Here is a 25627-nt window from a genome sequence, read left to right on the forward strand (position 1 = left end):
AGCCTTGGTACCACCTATTTCTTGAACAGGGCATTCCTTTGTTTGGCTATTTCTATGATTCCGATAGAAGTAAATAAGACTCTATTTATCCTCCAGCCTTGTTTCTCCAGTCTGGAGATACATGCATGTCCCACCTCTGGGAATTATGTATTACTTATCGCCTTGATATACCATAAATGTATGATAGGAATACTCTAACTAGAACATGGTGGTCATATCCTTTATTCTAGTCTCCAGTTGGAGCCAAATTGCTTTCTTGCTTGACGTAACCTAGTACGTCTGGGTGACCCTTCTCCTTAGATCTCCCCTCTCGCCAAAGCATGCGTTCCTAAAGAGTCTGAATGCACGTTTTGGAGAGTACCGGAGGACACGGTATCTATCTTCTTCGGCACACTTGAGTTTTTCATTATACAGTATTCAACTTTAGCAAAGTGACTTTGTAACTTTAATTATTCCTCAGACTACAGTAGCGATCTGTATGATTTTTACCTTGTCACCTGCCTGTACAGAATGAATTCTCTATCAGCTCTTGATAACATCTCCCGAAGCTGCTAATTGATGAGCTGCTGAGAAGAAAAACATCTACATCAAACCCAGAAACAGACGTCCAATTTCATACAGGAATGGAGAGACATTGCATTATGTGTACAATTAAATTTCCCAGCTCCCTGGTGACCTCTATTAAAGCAGCATTGGCTCCGCCGACCCTTTTGAGACTCGGGAACATAAATTGTGTATGCACCTTGGCTCTCCGTCGTCATTCATTACGGGTTGAATAGCAGCGGCGTTAAATTCGCAATGCCAAGAACACTTCTGCCATCTGCTAATCTAAAAAAAAATCCTCCAGGGTCTCATCAATATATTTACTTACTGTATATTGTCTCTTTGGTAACTTTTAGGTAAAAAAAAAATATATAGTAAATGGTGAAAAAAAGAAATCTAGAAGTGATGGTAGACTAGTAGGACACCACCATATTCCTGTAGTTGGTGAAGTTTTTAATGTTTTTCATGTCCAATAAAAAGACCAAATGTCTATGAAAGGAAGACATTGGCAAACTATTAAAGTTCAGAGAGGAGAACAGAGAAGGAGCTCAAAGTTTTTATCATTGTCTTAACACTAGAAGTCCCAGAAATTTCGAGCTCCCCCCTAAAGTCCTGAAAGAGGGTCAAATGACCCTTACAATAAACTGAATAGAACTAACTAGAAACTAAATGGCTAAACTCAATGGAAACAACAACCTCCTGTGGTGCGACAGTAATGGCCTTAATTACAGAACAAAAGATGGTGATTAGAGAATGTTAGCTAAAATTGTTCAGGTCATTCGACCCATCTCTGGGTTCCAAGGTAGAAATGTTAAATGACCCATCTCTGGGACTTCTAGTGTTAAGTACTGTCCTAATAGGGTTCCACAGGGTTCAGGACTTGGAGACCAGACCTACAGGTTCAGGTAGCATGGACGAACGGCAGGGATGGACATTATTGGTGCAACTTGTGCAGCTGCACATGGTCCCAAGAGGTGAGGGGGCCACATCCAGCTCCAAAGCCGGTGGAATTGTGCATTATGAGGAGCTACTGGACTATAAAGGGCCCTATCTGTCTGTGTCCACCAGTGACAAGTAGTATAATCTAGATTCCTCATCTGTTGTCATCCCTAAGTAAGATATAAATCCAAGAGTATGTTCCCATGTGACATTTTTGACAAAAAAAATGCTACAGTTTCGGCAAAGTGAATGGGGTTTCAAAAATCGAATTCACACCCTGCATTTTTTTTCCTTGCCTTTTTTGAGCTGCTGGACGTTTTTGAAATTTGCAGCATGTCAATTTTTCGGCGTATTTTACAGTTTTTTTTACCTATTCAAATGAATGTGGAAAAATGCATGCACAAGCACCTGTAAAAATGCACCGCTTATTGTATTGTGGTGGTAGGAAAAGCACTGTAACCATGGTCTGTCAAGATCAGGACCCAATGAATTCATATTGAGTGTTATGGTAGGGAGTCTTTAAAGACCAACTAAACTATTTTATTTTTTTTTATTACTATTGATTCGCCTTTGCAAAGTTCTGAATTTTTGTCATGTATCTCAGAATCTTATTTTGCTCACTTCTCTCCCAAACACCATGCTTCCGGTACTGTTTTAACTACCTAGTTCAGACTACCTAAGCAAGAATCTCTACTCCATTTGCAATGAGAGACCTGTGCTTCCCCTGTCTGTCTCTTTACTTCCCTCCCCTCCCCCCAGGCTGACATGGAAAAAGCCCCCTATTACAGATTGTCAAGCAGCAGTTCAAAATAACTTCAAAAGAAGCATGAACTAGGCAGCTAAAACAGCACTGCAGCAGAGAGTGGAATCATAAGGTATTGAAGTATCAGTCATTAAACCAAAAGTGAATTTAAGGTGTACCTACCTTTTTATTTTTTTACAAGTTGTAGATGTTGAAATGCCTTACGGATCGGAGGAGGGTCAGGTCCTGAGACCCACACCGGTCACTAAAAAGACTGTCCAGAAGCATGCTGCTCACAGTTGTGTAGAGCAGAGGTGTCAAACTGCATTCCTCGAGGGCCGCCAACAGGTCATGTTTTCAGGATTTCCTTGTATTGCACAGGTGATAATTTAATCACCTGCACAGAATGATTCCAGCACCTTGTGCAATGCTAAGGAAATCCTGAAAACATGAGCTGTTGGCGGCCCTCGAGGAATGCAGTTTGACACCTCTGGTGTAGAGCGTTTCCATTGAGTCTGTATACCACTCCGTGTTCCCGAGCCGAGCTCTTCTTCTGCCTCTTTAGTTCAGTGCTTATGAACAGCTTTTTGGGCTATGCAGTAGGCACTGAAATGCCCTAATCCAAGGTGGGGGTCTGTGTCCTGGGGGTCTTAAAAACACATGCAAATTAACTCTCTAATTGAAGGCAGATGACTGATTTCTCCAATACTACTCATTGGTTGGTATCTTCTTACACTTGTCCTTTGCGCGCTCATTTCTATGAGAGAACCCAAGTTTGCCAAGTGACTGAGCAGAGCACTAAACTATATTACTAGGGTCATTATTTTAGTGTTCATATAGTAATCTCCTATTTAGAGATGTACAAATCCCTTTACACCCACAGTTACATAATACTGTACATAAAGTCAACAATTACCAGGCTCGGGGGACGGTGTCTCTTAGTTTTCCAGTCCTTACACAATAAATTTGGCCTTCCCGATGATGATAGGACAGCCAAGTTGTAAACTGTATAAATATTTAAGTTTCCGTATCTCTCCATTATACATTTTTAAAGAGCCAGTGACTTGGAAGACCGATAACCTGTCTGGGACCTATTTGTAATAGCGATACATCTTGTAGGAACAAGGAACTGAAGAAAACCCTGCGATTGTGCACTAGGCATAACCAGCTCATGTCATCCTTAACTGAGGAGCTCTTTTACCTAGAAATTGTAGAACTCAGTTTAAGTTATGACGTTGCCAACAAAATCTTTGTAAACATATTTTTCACCTGTTCATTTGGAGATATGATGTTCTTGTCTGGTTGTTTTACTACTTGGTGTAATGCATTTTTGCCATAGACATAGATATCTATCAGCCGAATGCCTGCCTGGCCGATTTCCATCTTTCTCAACTTCCCCATACATGACATGAACGCTCAGCTTGGCTAAGCATCCATGTGTTCTCTGTAGGGAGACGAGAGAAAATCACTGCAGACTTCACTGAACAATCAGGTATTTGAGTGTTTACTGCCTAATACGTATGTCCTTTGACATCGCTTGGCAGGGGAAAGATTAGGTCTGCAAGTTCTGCCGAAATTATCAGGTTTAGCTGACCAATATATGTAGGGGCCTTTTATTTAGTATGTTCTTAAGAGTCAGAGTATTCGTTTAACCTTGGTTGGTTGGCACCAGTAGCATAGAATGTTAGAGTTGGAAGGCACCTCCAGGGTCATCGTGTCCAACCCCCTGCTCAATGCAGGATTCACTAAACCATCTCAGACAGATGTCTGCCCAGCCTCTGTTTGAAGACTTCCATTGCAGGAGAACTCACCACCTCAGCCTGTTCCGCTCATTGATCAACCTCACTGTCAAAAAGTATTTTTTACCAATATCTAATCTGTATCTTCTCCCTTTCAGTTTCATTCCGTTGCTTTTCGTTTTTCCATGTGCAAATGAGAATAATGATAAACTTGATATGTGACATCCCTTCAGATAATTGTAGACCGCTACTAAGTCACTTCTTAGCCTTTTCTGCTGGCTAAACATTCCCAGATCCTTTAACCGTTCCTCGTAAGACATACTTTGTAGTCCGCTCACCATCCTGGTAGTTCATCTTTGAACTTGGTTCAATTTTTTTGTGTCTTTTTTAAAATGTGGTGCCCAGAACTGGACAGAGTAGAGGGGGATAATTACTGCACGTGATCTAGACTCTATGCTTCACCTAATACATCTTAGAACTGTGTTTGCCTTTTTTGCTGCTGCATCACAGTGTTGACTCATGTGCAGTCTGTGGATCTATTAGTATACCCAAGTCTTTGTCATATGTGCTGTTGCTTAGTTCTTTTCCTCCCATTCTGTAGATGTAATTTTCATTTTTCTTACCCAGATGTAGAATCTTGCACTTCTCCCCTGTTAAATACCATTCTATTCTAGTTTCTGCCCATTGATATGGACCTGACCAGGATATATCTTTATATATTTTTTTTGTATGCGGTGACTCTTGTGCATTATATATGACACAACCCCTTTTACAATGTGACCCTTAGCTCCCTGAATATGATGTATTTTTTGGATCATAGTGGTGGGTTCCCCTTTATGATCTCCATTTGCTTTAATGGGAAGTATGGACTGGCAAACACAACATTTCTGATTTTTGCCCCAAAAATCCTGAGTGTAAAACCTTTCCAAAAGTAATGTTTTCTGGGGTTGCCAAGGTAAGGCTTAAATGTCATGATTTTGGTTATTAAACTATTGGTACAGTAATTATGGACAGATATTGTTTTCATGAACTGTTGGTGCTATAATACCAAAGTGACCAACTTAATTAGGGTAAAGATCGTGTTGACTGTCAGCTGTAATAGTAGTGCTACTTGACATGGACATTGAAGCTGGTATAGTAGAGATCACAACGAACTTTAATTTGAGACCAAAGGTGTATCTGTAAGCTCTTAGGCCTTAATGCAAACCTGTAGCAGCCATCCACCATTTTTAATACTGCATTCTTCTGTGTCAGAGTGGTTTGAGGGCCAACATAGGCACCAAGCATTGGGTACAACTGCCACCTCCACACCACCTAAAGGTCCCCATACACATTAGATAGAAGTTGACAAACATCACTGGTTTTGGCAGAAGGAGCTGTCCAACTGCTATCTATTAGAGCCTCCCGAGTCCCCCCTGACAAATGATTTAGGGGAGAAAAAATTAAGTTGAAATTTCAACACCTGATTGTTTTCAGCAGATACCAGCTTTTCTCAGAGACTTCCTTTCTGCTCTTCCTCCATTGAAAACACACAAATGCTTAGAGAAGCCAAGTGCTTAAGTTTAAGGCCAGCTTAATGCTATGTCAATGGTCAAGAGAGTAACCCAGAATAGGTGAGAAATTTTGCATCTTCTTTTTTTGCCTTTAAGACTTCCATACACATTAGACTAGCATTGTCCAAACACGACGATATTGACAGGTTTGGCCAACAGTCTAATGTACATTGGAGCCCTTGACTGTAACTCGACCGGATAATTTGGGCGAGATAAGGATCGGTTATGTCCAATTTCAGACTGCCAATCCTTTTGTTCTCTAAGGGATAAGGCACCAACATGTCTGGCAGAAAGAACACCGTATCACTCGACAGAGAGTTCGGCAAGACAGTTGTCGGTTGAACGATTGGCTGTACCATTATTCTGCCCACAGTTATTTTGAGTGTATGCGGACCTTCTCTTGGGGTGCTTTCACATTGTATTTAGGCACTCGTTCAGTAGTTCTCATCGGGGCTTACGTCTGAACCTCCCGCCAAACTGGATTCAAGCGTATGCACCGATGGGGCTCTAGACTATAATGGTGAACGTACGTTCAGCCATGCATCATTTTCGGGCCTATACGCCTACGGGAGGCGAACACCCAGCGCATCCTACTACTTTCCAAGTTCTGCCTCTAGTAGGCGCACACTCCCGAAAATGATTGACAGAGTACACGTTAGCTCTGTCGGCACCATTATAGTTTGCGGGCCCCATATGCCAAATCCTGTTTTGCAGGGGGCTTTGACGCAAACCCCGACAGGGCCAAGGAATGGTTAAATGTGAAAGCACCCTGGCTCGGGAAAAAAAAAATGGTAGTCACTTTTCAAGCTCAAACACCAAGCACAAGCCGTTGATTTGATTGACTATGCATCGCCGTTGTTTTCGACATCCTAAATACTGCCCACAACGTAGAATATAAAATATACGTCCAAAGCATAGAGTTAAATCCCGCGTTCCCTCTCGCCCTAACTTCTCTCTACAAATATTTACATGCGGATCAGAAGGGTTTGCGTTCTGCATTTTTTATATCCGTTTAGATACTGTGTCGGAGGCATTTGATGTCTGCACTGTTCACCTCTATCCACAACCTGCAGTCTTTATTTATTTTGGAGAAGCTATGCTACAAATCCGTCATCGCTATCGGGTGCGAGTTAAATTGAAGCTCTGATCCCGAGCTACCTCTTATAAATTTGACTTGGTTGACTGCTGGCTCTATCTGCGAGGTAACAGGCTATTTGCACTGTACAGCTTTATATTCCGAGTTTCCAATAATAAAACAAAGCAAAATTTATTTCTTTTTTTCTGTGTAGCGTAAACCCAAAAGTAGTCAATTCAGAAGAAAAGAAGAATCGTAAAGGTCAGATAATGTCGATGCGTAAGGAGAGCCGTAAATTGGACACTGTCTTTTTTTTTTTTTTTTAATTCAAGGTTCCCATTTTGATGCATTATGCATTTTTTTTTTTTTTTTAAGACTGTATCTCGTAGGCTTCAGGAGCCTTTCACATCACATTAAATGTCTGGCTGAGATTTATTGGTGCAAGCATTTCTGTAATCGCTTCTGTCGTTCATTCCTCATTGAGAGACCATTGAAACCTTTTAGTATTCCTGCGGATATTCTTATATGTGAAACTTTCGGCGCAGGGTGATTATTCATTTTAAAATTACAATTGCTGGATTAGTTCTGGGCAAAATTTTGCCGGAAGATGGTGTCGCGTCCTGATGGTTCCTGTTCAGACTTGTGTTCGCATCATTGAAGGCTTCACTTTAAAATGTTGCTTTCCAGAGTATTTCAGTAAGGAATGTCTCTGCACTATGGAAACTAGGCCTGGCTAGCCAGTTCTAGCCGATAATACATTTTCTATGACTAATTTTTATTTATTTTTTATTTTGGCTTTGTTAAAGGGGGTGCACAGTATTGGGGAAAAAAACATCCAGAAACCCGCCCCACTACTGTTTCTGGGTTGTGTGTTATATTGCAGCTCAGCTGCCTTGAAAATGAAAGCTGAAGATGCAATACCGCTCACAACCAGTGGACAGGTCTGGCGCTGTTTTTGGAAGAAGGAAGTCCTAATTTTGGAACCCAGTTTCAAATACTTTTGTTGGGATCTATGGTTGTTGTTGATGAATATAATATTTACAAAACCCATAGTTAACCTGCCTGACTGCCACTCCATTCATCATCCATGGTGTTGCCGGAAAAGCTCAGCATTCTAATGGGAAAAAATTGTCCCATTCTGCCGAAAGCTGTGGGTTCCACCCCAACGGATCAATGTAGTCACCGATCTCATAGATAAGGGATAAATTCTTTATACTAACTAGACAGACCCTTTACTTATCGGCTTCCATATATAGTAAATAAGTTGGCCAAACCTGCCAATTTCGAGGGAACCGTCTGTGACCAGCTGACCAGCTGAAGTGTATGGGGGTCTCCTAATTAGAGTTGAGTGAATTTTTCAAAATTTGTTTCCAATTACGATCTGCAGCGTTTTTTGTTTTTCAATATTTGCGGAACACAGACGAATGTCACTGGAGTCAATGGGAGTAGAACTGAACGAATATGTTCAGAATCGATCGTCAAACATAAATTCGGCACTAATAGGGTAACAATATGGCACGAATATGGCAAATTCATTTTCGGGGACCGAATCCGAACATATTCGCTCAACTCTCCTCCTGAGTCTCCTCCAACAGATTATGCAGTTGGGATTAAACCACCCAATCCATCTGTTTTTTTTAAGGGAGACATTCCACAGTTTTCTTTTCCCATTGAAGACATATTAACGCTGGGCTGAGCAGAGCACGCGTGTGAATGGAGAAATCGGAAGCCATAGCTAATGTTTGACTGAGCACTATCTAATATCTATGATCAGCATTAGGATAGATAATCAGATCATTGATCAGTCCAAATCCAGGCACCGCATTGATCAGCTGATTGACGTGACTGTGGCGCACTGCCGCTGGCACAGCTCCTTACATCATGTAGTGGCCGTGAATGGTACTGCAGCTCAAAGTAAAATTGGGGGAGGTGGGTGGACTTATAAAATAATCTCATTATAAAATGCCTTTTATTACAACTAGGACACAAATATTTGATTGATTGGAGCTTTGGGATCTGTAATACTGATTTTGACAATAACTATTTAAAGAGTAACAAAACATTCAATTTTTTTCTTGCTAATTCTTTCCACTGTTGAAAGTTTATTCAACTTGGCAAATTACTTTATTCAGCAATTTGGCTTCGTTCCTGCAGAAAAACAACCTTGCATCTAAAGGTACCTTCACACGAAACGACATTATAACGATATCGCTAGCAATCCGTGACGTTGCAGCGTCCTCGCTAGCGATATCGTTTCGTTTGACACGCAGCAGCGATCAGGATCCTGCTGTGATGTCGCTGGTCGCTGAATAAAGTCCAGAACTTTATTTGGTCGTCCGATCGCTGTGTATCGTTGTGTTTGAAAGCAAAAGCAACGATACCAGCGATATTTTACACTGGTAACCAGGGTAAACATCGGGTTACTAAGCGCAGGGCCGCGCTTAGTTACCCGATGTTTACCCTGGTTACTAGCGTAAAATGTAAAAAAAACAAACAGCACATACTTACATTCACGTCCCCCTGCAGTCTGCTTCCTCCTCTGACTCAGCGCCACAAAGTGAAAGTGAAAGCAGCACAGCGGTGACGTCACCGCTCTGCTCTCACTGTACGGCGCTCAGTCAGTCAGGAAGTGGACGCAGGGGGACGTGAATGTAAGTATGTGCTGTTTGTTTTTTTTAGATTTTACGCTGGTAACCAGGGTAAACATCGGGTTACTAAGCGCGGCCCTGCGCTTAGTTACCCGATGTTTACCCTGGTTACCAGGGGACCTCGGCATAGTTGATCGCTGGAGAGCTGTCTGTGTGACAGCTCTCCAGCGACCAAACAGCGACGCTGCAGCGATCGACATCGTTGTCGCTATCGCTGCAGCGTCGCTTCGTGTGAAGGTACCTTAAATGTTCTCCAAACCGTGCTCACTCTTATCTACTACTTTGCCTTTTCTGTCTTGTGCACATTAAGCGACGCTGCAGCGATAGCGACAGCAATGCCGATCGCTGCAGCGTCGCTGTTTGGTCGCTGGAGAGCTGTCACACAGACCGCTCTCCAGCGACCAACGATGCCGAGGTCCCCGGGTAACCAGGGTAAGCATCGGGTTGCTAAGCGCAGGGCCGCGCTTAGTAACCCGATGTTTACCCTGGTTACCAGCGTAAAAGTTAAAAAAACAAACAGCACATACTCACCAGCGCGTCCCCCAGCGTCTGCTTCCTGACACTGACTGAGCTCCGGCCCTAACAGCACAGCGGTGACGTCACCGCTGTGCTTTCACTTTCAGTTTAGGGCCGGCGCTCAGTCAGTGTCAGGAAGCAGAGGCTGGGGGACGCGCTGGTGAGTATGTGCTGTTTGTTTTTTTAACTTTTACGCTGGTAACCAGGGTAAACATCGGGTTAATAAGCGCGGCCCTGCGCTTAGTAACCCGATGTTTACCCTGGTTACCAGTGTAAAATATCGCTGGTATCCTTGCTTTTGCTGTCAAACACGGCGATACACGGCGACCTAGCGACCAAATAATGTGCAGACCTTCTAGCAGCGACCAGCAATTTCACAGCGGGATTCTGATCGCTGCTGCGTGTCAAATACAGCGATATCGCTATCCAGGTCGCTGCAACGTCACGGATCGCTGGCGATATCGCCTAGTGTGACGGTACCTTTTGGCTAGGGACCACATTTGACTCCTCTTGTCTCTCCTTATGGCCCCCTAGGAGGACTTTTAAACGGTTCCTCTATGAACCTTTTGTACCATTTTAGAGAAAAACAAACTAAGCCAGTCTCCGATTCACGCTGCTCGTGGATAGTGTCAGGTTCCCTATAATAGGTGTAGTTGTTATATTTGCCCTAGCTGTGGTAAGATTACTGTTTAATGCGAATATACAAAACAATCTGTTTTAATTTGTTTTCCCCATCTGCAGCCATTGATTCCCAGATAACCTATTAGACCTTATTAATGATATTCCTGTGTAATAATAGCAAGAGACTTCATATTGTACAGAATCGCAGCCAATATCATCTTTTGTAGAAGAACCATTTCTACAGGCTCATTGATTATTTCCAGGGATGCATTAGACATACACCCACCATTCTTTCTCTGCCTGCAATTACCCATCCTTTCCCCTCAGGGTGTATGGAATTTGGGACAAAAGGCAGCATGATGGAAAGTGACATATTGTTAAATAATACACAACTAACCCTGCTCAATATGCCAGATTTTATCTCTTCCAGTCAGGGGTGATGACATTGTATTGATTTGTAGACACTGAGGTCTTTTTGACTATTGAACTTTATGTATTGTGCTTCCATATTTGTATCTTAGTCTATCTGTCTGTTCCATATGTCTGTATCTATTATCTATCCAACTATTTATGTATCTATCCTCTATCTATCTATCATCTATCGATTATCTACTATCTATCTATTTATTATCATATCATCCATCCATCATCCTCTTAGCTTGTTAACTATCGCCAGTCTAAATATATAAAATATCTATCTCTCATGTTTATTGGTCATCTCTATCTCTCAACGCCGCTCTCCTCGCCCAGTCTCGAGCACCCCCCTCGCCTCGCACCGTCTCGAGCCCCCCCCTCGCCTCGCACCGTCTCGAGCACCCCCCTCGCCTCGCACCGTCTCGAGCACCCCCCTCGCCTCGCACGGTCTCGAGCACCCCCCTCGCCTCGCACGGTCTCGAGCACCCCCCTCGCCTCGCACCGTCTCGAGCACCCCCCTCGCCTCGCACCGTCTCGAGCACCCCCCTCGCCTCGCACCGTCTCGAGCACCCCCCTCGCCTCGCACCGTCTCGAGCACCCCCCTCGCCTCGCACCGTCTCGAGCACCCCCCTCGCCTCGCACCGTCTCGAGCACCCCCCTCGCCTCGCACCGTCTCGAGCACCCCCCTCGCCTCGCACCGTCTCGAGCACCCCCGTCGCCTCGCACCATCTCGAGCACCCCCCCTCGCCTCGCACGGTCTCGAGCACCCCCCTCGCCTCGCACCATCTCGAGCAACCCCCTCGCCTCGCACCGTCTCGAGCAACCCCCTCACCTCGCACCGTTTCGAGCACCCCCTTGCCTTGCACTGTATTTGTGCAGGCAGCTATTTCAGTAGCGCAACACATTCTTCTATCAAATATTCAGTGTTTGTTTTGGGATTCCATGAATGACATTACACAGATGCTCCATATGAAACAATAGAACAACTGGTCTTGATTACAGTACATTCAGATGTAAATTTGTGCAGAGTCAGCTTCAATCTTTTAGCTTTAGAGCAAGAATTTTATGTGAAAACCTTGAGTTCTCCACTTTGGACAATCCCTGTATGTTAGAGGGGTCCGTTAACACTAAATAAGTTGTCCAGTACTGTGCTATTGGTAGGGGCCTGACACCTAGCACCATCAGCTCATATCAGCTGTGACAGCGGCCGCTTGTACACATTGTACAGATCTGGAATAGCGCACTATGTAATGGTCTTTGTCAGGAACTACAGCTCCTCTTCTATTAAAGTGAATGGGGCCGATCTGTCATTCCACAGTAACGGCCACTATAAGCTGTACGGAGCTGTGCTTTCTTGTCTAGATACAAAAGGGACAATATCTCTGTATATGTGATGGAGCCTGTATGGCCGAAAATAGTCTAATATGTGATATACAGTACAGACCAAAAGTTTGGACACACCTTCTCATTGAAAGATTTTTCTGTATTTTCATTGTACATTCACACTGAAGGCATCAAAACTATGAATTAACACATGTGGAATTATATACTTAACAAAAAAGTGTGAAACAACTGAAATTATGTCTTATATTCTAGGTTCTTCAAAGTAGCCACCTTTTGCTTTGATGACTGCTTTGCACACTCTTGGCATTCTCTTGATGAGCTTCAAGAGGTAGTCACTGGGAATGGTTTTCACTTCACAGGTGTGCCCTGTCAGGTTTATTAAGTGGGATTTCTTGCCTTATAAATGGGGTTGGGACCATCAGTTGTGTTGTGCAGAAGTCTGGTGGATACACAGCTGATATTCCTACTGAATAGACTGTTAGAATTTGTATTATAGCAAGAAAAAAGCAGCTAAGTAAAGAAAAACGAGTGGCCATCATTACTTTAAGAAATGAAGGTCGGTCAGTCCGAAAAATTGGGAAAACTTTGAAAGTGTCCCCAAGTGCAGTTGCAAAAACCATCAAGCGCTACAAAGAAACTGGCTCACATGAGGACCGCCCCAGGAAAGGAAGACCAAGAGTCACCTCTGCTTCTGAGGATAAGTTTATCCGAGTCACCAGCCTCAGAAATCGCCCATTAAGTAGTAATGTTCGACATCCTGGGTTCCTTCCTGGTATATATGTCCCCCATCCTGGGCCCATCCTAGGATATATGTCCTCCATCCTGGTATACATGTTCCTCTCCTTGGACCCATCCTGGTATATAGGTCCCTTTTTTTCCTGGGTTCTATCCTGGTATATATGTCTCTTATCCTGGGCTCCATCCTGTTGTATATGACCCCCATCCTGGTATAAATGTTCCCCTGCCTGGTCCCATCCGGATATATACCGGATCTCTGTGCCGCAACACACTTCAGCTGAATATACGTCTGAGGATGCATGTCCAGTTTGCGCTGGCGTTGGCGGGCCCCTCACCTGCACAGATCCGTTCGTGACCTCTGCGACCGTGATCGTTATGCCCCTGGTTATGGAGATGTTGAATGATTTGCTGCACTTCGGCTCAAGGGCCAAGGTGCGGCTCGATTCCCTTTTTTTTTTTTTTTTTTTTTTTAATTCATTTTTTTTGGGCAACGGTAATCAGCGAGCCCAGAATGGTCTAAGTCCAGGATGTGTCTGCCACCTTCCCCCGGTCTTGGCACCATTACACAGGACACATTCTTATTGCTCGTTCCTTCCGCGGTGACCTTCGCACAACATGGAGGTATTTTTTTGCTTTCTTGTGAATTATTGTTGCTATTTAGTGGAAATATTTGTTTAGCTGACATTATCTCGCTGTATTTCTCAGCAAACCTTTTTTTTTTTTTTTTCATTCCGGCATCGAAGACATTTTACTTTGTGAATTTACAGCGTGAATTTTCTGTTGAGGCTGCAATAAGAGAAATACAGAGGAGGCGGGATGTGACTGTAAACCTATTCAGGTAGATTTATTAAAGAGGAGCGAGTGCCTCGTCGTGTTCACAGGCTCAGCCGACTCCGGCAACTAATCCGGAATACGGTGTAAGAAAGAGCGAACAGAAGCTCATATTATCAAAGCTGTGCAACAGAATGGGCCTTTGTTGCCCATAGCAACCAATCAGAGCTCCGCTTTCAATTTTAAAACTGCTCTGGTGAAATGAAAGCTGCTCTGTCATTGGTTGCTATGGGCAACACAGACTTTAAGGCAATTTTGATAAATTTTGGCCTTTTTGTATATCAAATTGATGGCAATCGGAAGTGTCGGCAACTTTAGGAACCTTTTAAGGGAACATATTCCTGGTTTTATACAATTAAAGCTTAATGGGGTTGTCTACTGCTAGGACAACTCTTTCTAGATCAAAATGTTTGGCCCTGATAAAATAATAAAGCCTATATTCGCCTCCCGTGCAGGCACCATTCCTCCGGTGACAGCACTCGGTCTCCGGTGCTGTTGTTGTGACACGTGATGCTGGGGTCACTGTCTCCGCCATCGAACATGAAGAGGAAGTCCAGGCTGCAGCTTATCCCGGACTTCCCTTCCTCTTCGTTTCGACAGGAGGAGGCGGAGGCGTCTTGCAACGGATGCGTTGTGTTTTTGCGGACCGTCGTGACGAAAAGATGTTCAAGGGAACGTTTTTTCGTCCGTCGGATCCACCATTTCCGACTGCGCATGCGCGGCCGGAACTCCGCCCCCTCCTCCCCGGACTTCATAATGGGCAGTGGATGCGTCGGAAAACTGCATCCGCTGCCCACGTTGTGCACTATTTTGCACAACGTCCATCAGGCCGACAGTTTGCGACGGCCCCGTACCGACGGAAATGTGAAAGAGGCCTTAAATGTTTACTGGACTTCTTATACAGGCCAACATAAAGAACGATTGTCAGAACAATTGCTCTGTCCTCATACAGTACATCCCTGTTTACATGGGGCCATGTGCTGCCCATAGCAAAGATTTTAATTTCGGCATAAATAATCCACCCACCTGACAAATTCACTTTTTGCTCATTTATTGGGTGATCGCCAATATGTTTATGGAGCGCACCGCCGGGGCCGTGGGGTACTCAGTACCGGGTCCAGTCTTAAAGGGGATGTCACGGTGGCTGCAACCCGGTCGGTGGCCCTGGACGCCCAATTTAAGGGAAAGGTCTTTAAAGGGTATTTTGTAAAGTTTGTTTGTGACGCCACCTGTGGTATTTGGTCAGTAGGGACCGACACTGCGTAAAGGGGTCCTCTGGGGTGATGTTGTTGCAGCAAGATAGTAACGCTTCCCACAGGTGAAGCGGGGTCCCCAGGGTTTCCAAGGTGTGTGTGGCAAAGATGGTGTATGCCGACGAATAAGTGGAGGACACAGGTTTGCAGTCTTTACCTGGTTTACTGATGGTAGTAGCAGTCCTCAGTCCAGAGTACCAGGTGTAGGGTAGCTCTAGTCCGGCCGGCTTGGAGGCAATAAGGGATCCCACTTCAGGTGAGGTCGGTAAGCCTTTCCTACTTGCACCAGATGGCGAGTTCCCTGCGGCTTAAAGCTTTATGACAGGGTCCCCTCTCTCCTGTCCTAAGACAGATGTCCGTACGATAGGCAGTTTGAGCCTGTTTATAGGATCTCTTATAGGACCTGGCTCTTGGGGTTACTGCTTCACCTCAGATTTGTTACAGGCAATTGACATATAGTACTATGCCCTCCGGTTCTGTCACGCGTCCTGGAGAACAACACGACCTCGGGCTCCCGATACCCGGCTTCTGCGCTCTGGCTCTGAAGGTGTCCTTTCGTTGTTCCCCTCCTGAGCCCTTTCCTCCACTGTTCTTCTTCCCTTTAAGCTCCTTCACAATTCAACTCCTCGCGTTATCTTTCTTTCCAGAGGCTGCAGCTCCCTTGTGGCTGCTCGGCCTCTACGTCTGCTCCAGACGTCCTTCTACTCTCCTCACTCCTTTACAACTGGCTGACTCATCCTCTAGACCAGGATACATATAGCTAAGGGACGCTCCCCTGAATCCAGGTTCAGAGCTTCCCCTCCTGGCCTAGATTCAGATGTGTTGAATGTAAGTGCCTTACCTGATGGAAAGAATCCTCCTTGCCTCTAAGCGTGACATCACCCTCCCCGAAGGGAAGGCAACATCACTGCAGCAACCGGCTACCTGGAGTACCGCATTTACATAGGCCGATAATCGGGTAGCAGCATTCTTATGAATGCTCATTAGATTGCACGCTTGTTTCAGTGCACCTTATAGTGAAAAAGTAACACTTTAGCCAGCAATGTCTTATGTCTATCGCATATTCATCTGAGACGGATATGCCATGATTAGATGTGATAGATCTCATACGCATATCTTTTGAACGCATATTTATTTTTTATTTATTTTACTAACTTATATAGCGCCATTAAGTGGTCATCACTGTCCCCATTGGGGCTCAGAAGCTAAATTCCCAATGAGTTTGTCTTTAAAATGTGGGAGGAAACCCATGCGAACACGGAGAGAACATACAAACCCCTTACAGATGTTGTCCCTGGTGGGATTTGAACTCAGGACCCCAGTGCTGCAAAGCAACAGTGCTAACCACTGAGCCACCATACAATGCTAACTACTGAGCCACCATGCTAATGCATATTTATTGCATATCTATCTAGGGATATAACAAATCCATTTTTTCGTCATCTGACTTTGTAGTTCAGTTCTCACCATTCGATAAAAATGCATTTATTAGTATCTCTATAAAAACATAGATGCAGGAGGATGCGAACAGCGCTGTGGTGACCGGACCCGTAGCAGTGTTGTGTGAACCTGCCGTCGTCCACACTGCTGTTCGTATCCTTTTTATGGTATGGGTGAGTAGCACCTATTTCTTTATTTTTGGATCTTGCTTCGTAGATTGAAATCTGTGATATTCTTTTCACCTGGTAGTGCTGGTCAACCCTTGATGCTTTTTCCTAAAAAGGTTTTTTGATGGTGCTGAATCATTTTTCTTAATGCTTTTATGACTGTGGAGTAATGCCCCCATTTTTTTCGGAATCTGCCTATGTATGTATATATACACATGCACAGTGGGGATCACACACACACACACACACACACACACACACACACACACACACACACACACACACACACACACACGCCAATCTTGTAAGTTTTCCCACCTACAAAGAATGGAGAGGTCTATACTTTTATTGTAGGTACACTTCATCTGTGAGAGACAGGATCTAAAAAAAAATCCAGAAAATTACGTTGTGTGATTCTTACATAATTAATTTGCATTTTACTGCATGAAATAATTATTTGATACAATAGAAAAACAACTTAATATTTGGTCCAGAAACGTTTGTGTGCAATTACAGAGGTCATACGTTTCCTGTGGTTCTTGACCCAAGTTTGCACACACTGCAGCAGGGATTTAGGCCCACTCCTCCATACATATTTTCCAGATATTTCAGGTTTCGAGGCAGTTGCTGGGCAAGATTTCAGCTCCCTCCAAAGATTTTCTATTGGGTTCAGGTCTCAAGACTGGCTAGTCCACTCAAGGCCATTGAAGTGTTTCGTACTGAGCCACTCCTTAGTTGCCCTGGCTGTGTGTTTCAGGTCATTGTCATGTTGGAAGACCCAGCCATGACCCATCTTCAATGCTCTTACTGAGGGAAGGAAGTTGTTGGCCAAAATCTTGCGATGCATGACCCCATCCATCCTTCCTTCGATACAGTGCATTCGTCCTGTCCCCTTTGCAGAAAAACACAGTCAAAGTATATTTCCCCCACCATGCTTCACGGTTGGTGACAGTGTTCTTGGGGTTGTACTTATCCTTAACAGAATTGCTGGTTGGTAGGTAATCAAATACTTATTTGATGCAATAAAATGTAGTTTAATTGTTTAAATATCGTACAATGTGATATTCTGGTTCTAATTTTTAGATTCTGTCTCTCACAGGAGAAGTGTACCTACAATAAAAATTGCAAGCATCTCCATTCTTTGTAGGTGGGAGAACTTGCAAAATTGTCAGTGTATGAAAAAAATAAAATATATATATATATATATATATATATATATATATATATATATATATATATATATATACTGTATATCATATATATTTTTTTATATTTATCTCTAATATATATCTATTACATATCCAACTTCTATATCATCGATTTATCTATGTGGTGATCTCTCATCTATTTAGCCCGTATATTTCTTTGTCTATGTATACATAGACAGGTACATACAAATACATACACAATGTGTCAGGATAACTATTTAAAACATGTAAAGTTAGTAAAACTAGGTGATAGTGAAGCACCCTGTCCAATCTTTTTAAGGCTTCTTTTCTGTAGCAAATTATCTGTTAACTGTTATAGGTATCTGTATATACACACATTTCTATATATTGCCCATATGATGGATGAGGCAGTGCCAGGCAGGTGTTTCAAAGCAGTTCATTAAAGTCAGGGAAGGAGGGAGGAGGATCTCTGCATAGGAAAAGGTCCATTGTTATGGGCTGCACTCAGACAAGAAAAGACCCCTCCACCCTAGTCACAATAGCTCTCACAGAACTGGCTCATTATATATTCAGCTCCGGCCCCTGGCTGCTCAGCACCGAGCGGTGACGCTGCTCAGTCAAGCCTTATTCAACTTCACCATGCAAAAGCTGCTTGGAGCTCTCAATGCCTGGCTGCTTAGTGCCTTGTCTATGATGAACAGCCTGTGTTCTCTGCTTTGCTTTAAGTACAGGTAAATGACTGCTGTGTTTCTGTGACCGTCTCGTTGTCCGTCCCTTCTGGGTGTCGCTGTGTATTTGTCATGTGGGGCCTTTTTGCAGAAACCATCACAAAAGGCCTGAGCAGACCACTTCTCCTTGTGTAATGCTGGGTGTATGTGTTTTATCCACTGCATCAGGGTGCACGTGTGCCCACCCTGTCCCTGGGTTTGGTGAGAATATATGCTATGGTATCTTTGTAGGGTTTGTTGCCTGCATACTCCACCAATGTGATTAGTAACAACGTAAACAATAACTGCACAAAACCGACCACAGGAAATCGGGTTATTTTGCTGCATTGGGCCAAAGTTTTGAGAAGTGTGTTGTACCCACCGAATTGAGACATGGGCAACAACAGAGTCGTTTGAGTTTAGTAAATGTATGGAAGGGTTCGGGAAGGGTGAGTTTGACAGTTCATCAAGTTGGAGAGTTACTATCACGTCATTAATATTTATGTCTTCTCTTATACAGGAAGTGTTTTCAGACCGCTCACTTCTACGTCGATGACAGCAGCTCACCGAGAGTCGTCCCCAATGACAACATACCCATCATCCCCATTCCAGGTATGGTAATAAAAAATGCTTATGTTATGTGTATCTGTGTATATGTGTAGCTATCTACAGCAATGCTGAGTTTGGTACAACTGGTCATTGTATGATGTCTTACATAGGGCTGCATAATCTAAAGAGACTTTCTAGACCCTTGGGTTTCTTGTGTGGTGTCCTAATGTGTCAACACTGCAGTGTTGATGAGGGTTCCCACTTTAGGTGTAACTTATCCTAGCAATAGATCATCAATCCGTGGGGGTCTGTAAAACCAGGAGCAGTGGCTGAGGGATTAGAAAAGTTCAACGCTCCTTCTGTCCTTGACCGTTCTTGGTCTTGTTTGGATGGTGGACCATGTCTCCTCCAAATAAGCTGTTGAGGTTCTCTGTTCTTCTAGTACGGCTGTTACTTAATTTTAGGAAACAATGGAGGTCTTGGCACTCAGTTTGGACCAGGGGTGCAGCCCAAGAGGTGAAGGGTCCCAGTACCACACCCAAAGTAGGTGGAATTGTGTGTTATGATGAGATATTTGACTGCATGGGCCCATATATTGTTCTTCCACAGGGGCCCTTGTTGGTTTGTGTCTACCACTGGTTTGGACATTAATGGTAATATCCTACAGAGGTCTTCAATGAGCAGGAACCTCCTTTAATGAAAGAGGGTGCAAAGTTCAACTTGTCTGAGGCCTGCAATTTTGACTTAATGAACATTTGGCCTATCGGATTACAAGGTGTTAGTGACATCATTGAGTGGCGTATGATGTAAATGTAGAGGTTTTTCAGCTCTTCCAGCTGCAGCTTGTTTTAGAAAAAAACTACTGTGCTTTTCACGGGTCCAGTAACGAGCCTTCGCTGCTGTTTACCTTGTATTTTATTGTCTGCAGCGCTGACATCAAGCGGACAGCACTGCAGCCAGTGACTGAACTCATCGACTTTGTTCGAGTTGATGGCTCTGATTGGCTGCAACGGTGTCGGTGTGACATCCGCACTGCTGGAAATAAGACACCTGGGGCAGCAGTGGATCCAGGGAGGGCGAGTAAAGCCATATTTTTGTTTTTGGAAAAATCCCACCAATTTCTTCTTAGTTGATATGTCCTTAACAAATCTTGGCACTGGTCCCAAAATGGCGACGTAAGTGGAGATATCTCAGATCCTTGTGATTCCTCTCCAGGTATATAGGGGAAGTGAGAGGATCTATTTTGGGTGGAGTTTCCCTTTAAGAACTGGTTGCTATGGTTTTGACAATGTTTTTTAATGTATTTTTCGTGGCGGCGGTATAAAATGACAGAACAATAAAGAGTCTGTAGGCTTCATATAATCCAATCTCCTGCTTCAGTACAACACCTGCCCAATCCTATTTTCCAGATGAGCACTGTCTGTCACTGGGAGCATGCATCACTTTATGTGAATCCCATCATTTCGGCCCCTTGATCTTTGCCGGTGAATTAAGATACTTAGTACCTCGTTTACGGCAGGATTGTAGTCCGGGTTGGCCGCTGCCTTGTAGTATCATCATGCCCATCCCTTTAATACCTTGGGGAGTATACTGTCTTTATTTTTTTTAGTGTAAACAGACTGGAGACAGTCTTAAAACGCGTCGGTTTATCAAAGTGTTTCATGCCATTTGATAAACCTGTCTAATTATTTGGTTTACTCTGTGGCATACCTCTTAATAAATTGGGTACGTCTGTACGCCAGTAGATTTGCACTATTATTTACACCCCTTTCTGGCATTAATAATAGTACATTTGCCACTTTAGCGAAACCCTGTCCACTTTTTAAACAAGTGATGTGAGCAGAGGAAAAATACAAAAAAGTTGCAAATTATACGGTGCACCATAATTTGTGGCTTCTTCTTTTTTTTTTTAATTCCAGAAAGCAGGAGTAGGGGCTATGATAAATTCCTCCCATTTTTTTCATTCAGTAGATAACATGTGCCGATTGTCAGAGCTTTGAGTTTGTGATACTTGTATCCAGCTTAGGCAATCGTCTGTAAACCCAGATTGTGTTGGAGCGATAGCAACAGCTGCAGGCTTATGCTGGGTGTGCAGATAGCAGATGGCACTGTGTTAATTGCTACAGATCCTCTAGACTGTATTGTATGAGTTGTCTTATTTGTGTCCGATATTTTCTGTTATCGATGATTCAGGTAATGGTTGCTGCATGTTCCAAGTAATAGTTAATTCTCCCACAAATAGAGTGGTGAATGATTCTGCTGAAAGCGGAAATCTGCAACAGGCAGGTACATTTTACCTATATAAATACATTCTAGCAAACTTTTAGTGGAAAATTGGATATTTGCTGCTGGTTTGATAAGCTCAAGGAGAACTGTCTAGAATACATTGTAGCAGACTCTCAACTGTGAGAAATATTAGCTCTCGTTTTCAGCCTTGGGCTTTAAAGTTATCCAGTGAAAAAGAGTTAACTTCAATCCACTAGATAAGTGATAACTAGTGATGAGCGAATATACTCGTTACTCAAGATTTCCCGAGCACGCTCGGGTGTCCTCCGAGTATTTTTTTAGTGCTGGGAGATTTAGTTTTTTTCGCCACAGCTGGATGATTTACAGCTACTAGCCAGCTTGATTATATGTGTGGATTCCCTAGCAACCAGGCAACCCCCACATGTACTTATGCTGGCTAACAGATGTAAATCATTCAGCTGAGGCGATGAAAACTAAATCTCCGAGTACTAAAAAATACTCGGAGGACCCCCGAGCGTGCTGGGAAATCTCGAGTAATGAGTATATTCGCTCATCACTAGTGATAACTAGTGATGAACGCAAGTGCCCGTTACTGGAGTTTGCTGAGGGTGCTCGGGCATGCGCCGAGTATCGCTGGTCCTCCAGTGACATGTTCGCTTCTCCGTGGCCGCCTGTTTTGCAGCTTTTAGACCTCCACAAAACATGAGGAAATTGCCCAACATACACTGCTAATCCTCGCATGTTTTTTGGGTAACAGCCGCGAAACATGCAGCCGCAGGGACTCGAACATGTCACTCGAGCACCCTAGACATACTCGAGTAATGAGCACTTTCGCTCATCACTAGTGATAACGTATTCATCAAGGGAGATCCAACCACTGGGTGTTGCCTTACACCAATCGTCAAAATGGAGCATTTTTATTTCCGCAAGAATGACGTGAAGTTGCACATGATCAACTGGCCCTCTATTCATTCTCTATGGGACTGCATGGAGGTGATGATTTCATTTCATCGGGCAATGACTATATTTAGGAATAAACACCCTGGTAGCGAAAAAAAAAGTGGGCTTAATGGAGAACCTTAATGTATATTTATGCATGGGTTCCTGTACGTGGCATATGACAAGGCTCGTTAGCGGGTCGATATTGACTTTTAGGATTGCAACTTCCAATGGGTGGCACTAGCGTTCGAGTCCTCTTCCTTTTTGAAGAGACAAGTTGACGTCTTGTAACAGTGCCCTTTACCTACCGAGGGCCATGTATAAGAATAGTGCCTTTTTTGTGTATGGCGGTCTTTTTACATAGAGATTATGAGTACCAATCAACGATATAACAAATTGATCTGTGGTTTTTTTAATGGCCAATTCAAATTGTGGTGAGCAATCGTTAATTTGATCCCCAAATATTTTGCATCCTGTCATGAACACATCCAGTCTTTACGGTCACAGTCATTTTAATACTTATTGCATAAGTCAATAGTACACCTAAAAATAAGAAACTTTGTTATATACTTTATCAGAGAAGTCTTCTTCTTCTCCTGGACTGATCCTTATTTTCTTAAAATGTTAAATTTCTGGGTAAAATCTGTATTCGGCGAAGACAGATTTTTTTAAAGGAGTTGTTAAGAACTTTAACATTGATGTCCTATCCTTAGGAGAAGTCATACATGTCTGATCAGTGGGGGTGCGACACCCGGCACCTCCACCGATCAGTTGTTCTCAGTGTTAACAGCAGGGCTGTGGAGTCGGTAAGCCAAGCCTCCGACTCCACCAAAATGGGCTCTGACGCCACAGCCCTGCCACGGCTGTGGAGTCTGTAAGCCAAATCTACTACTCTGACTCCTCTATTTCCATGACAGGGACTCTGACTCAGACTCCACCAAAATGGGCTCTGACTCAGACTCCACGACTCCGACTCCCTGGTTATCAGTGGCCATAACTGCACAGCTCATTTGACGGAGTAGTGCCCGTGACCAGGTACTGCTCATCCGCCACCTATTGATTTAAATAGGTGGACTAGTCATCAGAGCGTCTTTGTCTGTGGCCAGCTTATAAATGCATGTTTCCTGTGAAACACCATAGTCTGATTCATGCTTCCCAGGGCTCAGGCATCACGTATCAACTGTCACGTCTTCTATAATCTTATCCTCATGCCTCTTTTTTTTTGTATTGGTGCTGAAATTTGCATATGTTGCACAATATGTCAATTTCTGTTGTGAAAAAGCGCTTTTTTGTTTTGTTTTTGGATTTTACACCTGCATCTTAATGGTGACCCTATAAAAAGCATGTTCCACCACTGGCTCGTCTAATATTTCCTTGACTCGTTGAGGTCTATGTGAATGGGTGTTTCTGTCTTTTTAAGTAAACTGGAAATAATGATAACGTTGCCCGCCCTGCGTTCATATCATTAAATATATGGGAATCGGCTAATTAGATGCTGCTGTTCGAATCCATGACAATGTTTTGACTCCCAGTCGTAATTAAAATTCTTTCCGCCGTTCTCACTGACTAATCAATGTCGGCAGCTCGTATTGATTCGCATCTCGCCTTCTGCCTTTGTCTGTCTAATCATACCTTAGGAGCGCTTGCTTGTATGGGAAATCAAAAGTTTAAAAGGGGGGGAAAAAGGAAAAAAAAAAGAGCGAGAGACAAAGTAATTTCAATCGGCGTCTGAGCTGCGGCTTGGACTTTTGATGTTTTTAAGTCACCCCCTTACAATAGAAAGTGGCGTCGTTTTTAAGTGGGCGTTTAGTCTGAGACTGGGAGTTGAGATTCAGATGTCTAATTTTTTTTGTGTTATTCGGCTTAATAAAGACTATACTGCAACTTCATTAGAGGGAATTAATATTTAATGATGTTTAAATATTACTGCCGCGTAGCCGTGAAGGATCAGAGAACGGATTTCCATTCCATGACTTATTTAAAAGGAATTTATTAATTGTTGGAGATTCGCATGCAGCATCCTGTTGTCAGCAGGTAATGCTGTAAATTATTGCACATAGTGATGATTCAGATGGCCGAAGGGGAGGATGGGTAATTAGAGGACCAACAAAGCGGAAAAGAAATATCCAAGTTATTCCTCCTTTTAATATTCTTCCTCTTTTAATCAGATTATTTCTTGTGTTGTAATCTAAATTGTGCACAATTTCTAAAGACTTTGGCCGAAGAGCGATCTCTCTTTATTATTCCCATCACTTTCTGCAGAAGGAGCCTCTCCCCAACTAACTTTTCTATAACAAGGCTCTCGAAACCACCTCTTTATACTGTCAATTTGGCCAAGACCTTCTCTGTTTTCTGAAGCCAATGTAGATATCTGCTGAGCAAAACTCTTTACTTGGGATACTTTGTCTTTCTATGTGGGTTTTTGCTAGATGATGTGTCCCTTGCAATCAGTCTGGTTACTATTCGGAAAGTCTCTAGGTCTAAAAAGAAGTTCAACAATGGATGAAGATGTCATGATGCAAGGACCTTAATCAGTTCCGAGAACTAAGAAGCGCCACGTGAACCCATGGCAATTTTCCAAATTAGCGTTGAGTCTGATCTGATGGACAATCTTTAAGGCATCACCTTTTTGAAAGTGGAGGCAGTTTAAGGGGCCTCAACCCCTTTACATATTTGCCACCAAAAATAGCAAGAGATCTTAAAAAGGGAACATCTCGGGCTGATTTGATGCCATTCCCAAACATTATGGTGTTAGGGCACCACGATGTTTGGGAATGGCATCAAATTAACCAGAGATGTTCCCTTTTTATAAGAGGGTTGTCCACCTGTCTCTATCTCGTGCTTCTGCTCCACCATTTATCTCCAGTAGCGATGAGCGTGTAGACTCGTTGCTCGGGTTTTCCTAAACAGGCTCGGATGACCTCTGAGTATTTGTAACTGTTCGGAGATTTAGTTTTCACTGCGGCAGCGGAATGATTTACAGCTACTAGCCAGGCTGAGTACATGTGGGGGTTGCCTGTTTGCTAGGGAATCCCCACATGTAATCAGGCAGGCTTGTAGCTGTAAATCATTCATTAAAGGGGATAAACCTCTTAAAGTCCTGGCATCTGTGGGTCTTGGAGGAAAATGAGTACCATCCATGAAGTCCCCACTTGAAAACTTACATGACTTGAAGGATCTGTGGCTAATCTCTTGGTGCCAGATACCAAAGGGCATTTTCAGGGGTCTTATGGTATGTGCTTTGATGGGCCAGAGCGGTATAGGCGGCATGAGGGCAATGTAAGTCACCATGCAGAATGGACCTTATACATAGATATATCTCATATATAATATCTAATATATTAAGACTAATTGTGTCTATTTCTCTATTGCTACATACATTTTTGAAGTTTGATCATCTCATATGAGAAACATTGACTAGTCCTTAAAGGGAATCTGTGAGTAGGTTCAGCT

At 43.4% G+C, this 25627-nt stretch overlaps 1 protein-coding gene across 2 annotated transcripts in view; it reads left to right on the forward strand.

Annotated features, from left to right (window-relative positions):
- PTPRG (protein tyrosine phosphatase receptor type G) overlaps window positions 1-25627 on the forward strand; it is a 513282-nt gene that overhangs the window by 426092 nt on the left and 61563 nt on the right. For both annotated transcript variants that reach the window (XM_077278905.1, XM_077278907.1), the window contains one exon: window positions 18960-19051. In XM_077278905.1, the coding sequence (XP_077135020.1) occupies window positions 18960-19051 (92 nt within the window). The remainder of the gene's footprint in view (window positions 1-18959; window positions 19052-25627) is intronic.

Source organism: Ranitomeya variabilis, chromosome 8 (genome assembly GCF_051348905.1).
Source record: "Ranitomeya variabilis isolate aRanVar5 chromosome 8, aRanVar5.hap1, whole genome shotgun sequence".
NCBI lineage: Eukaryota > Metazoa > Chordata > Amphibia > Anura > Dendrobatidae > Ranitomeya > Ranitomeya variabilis.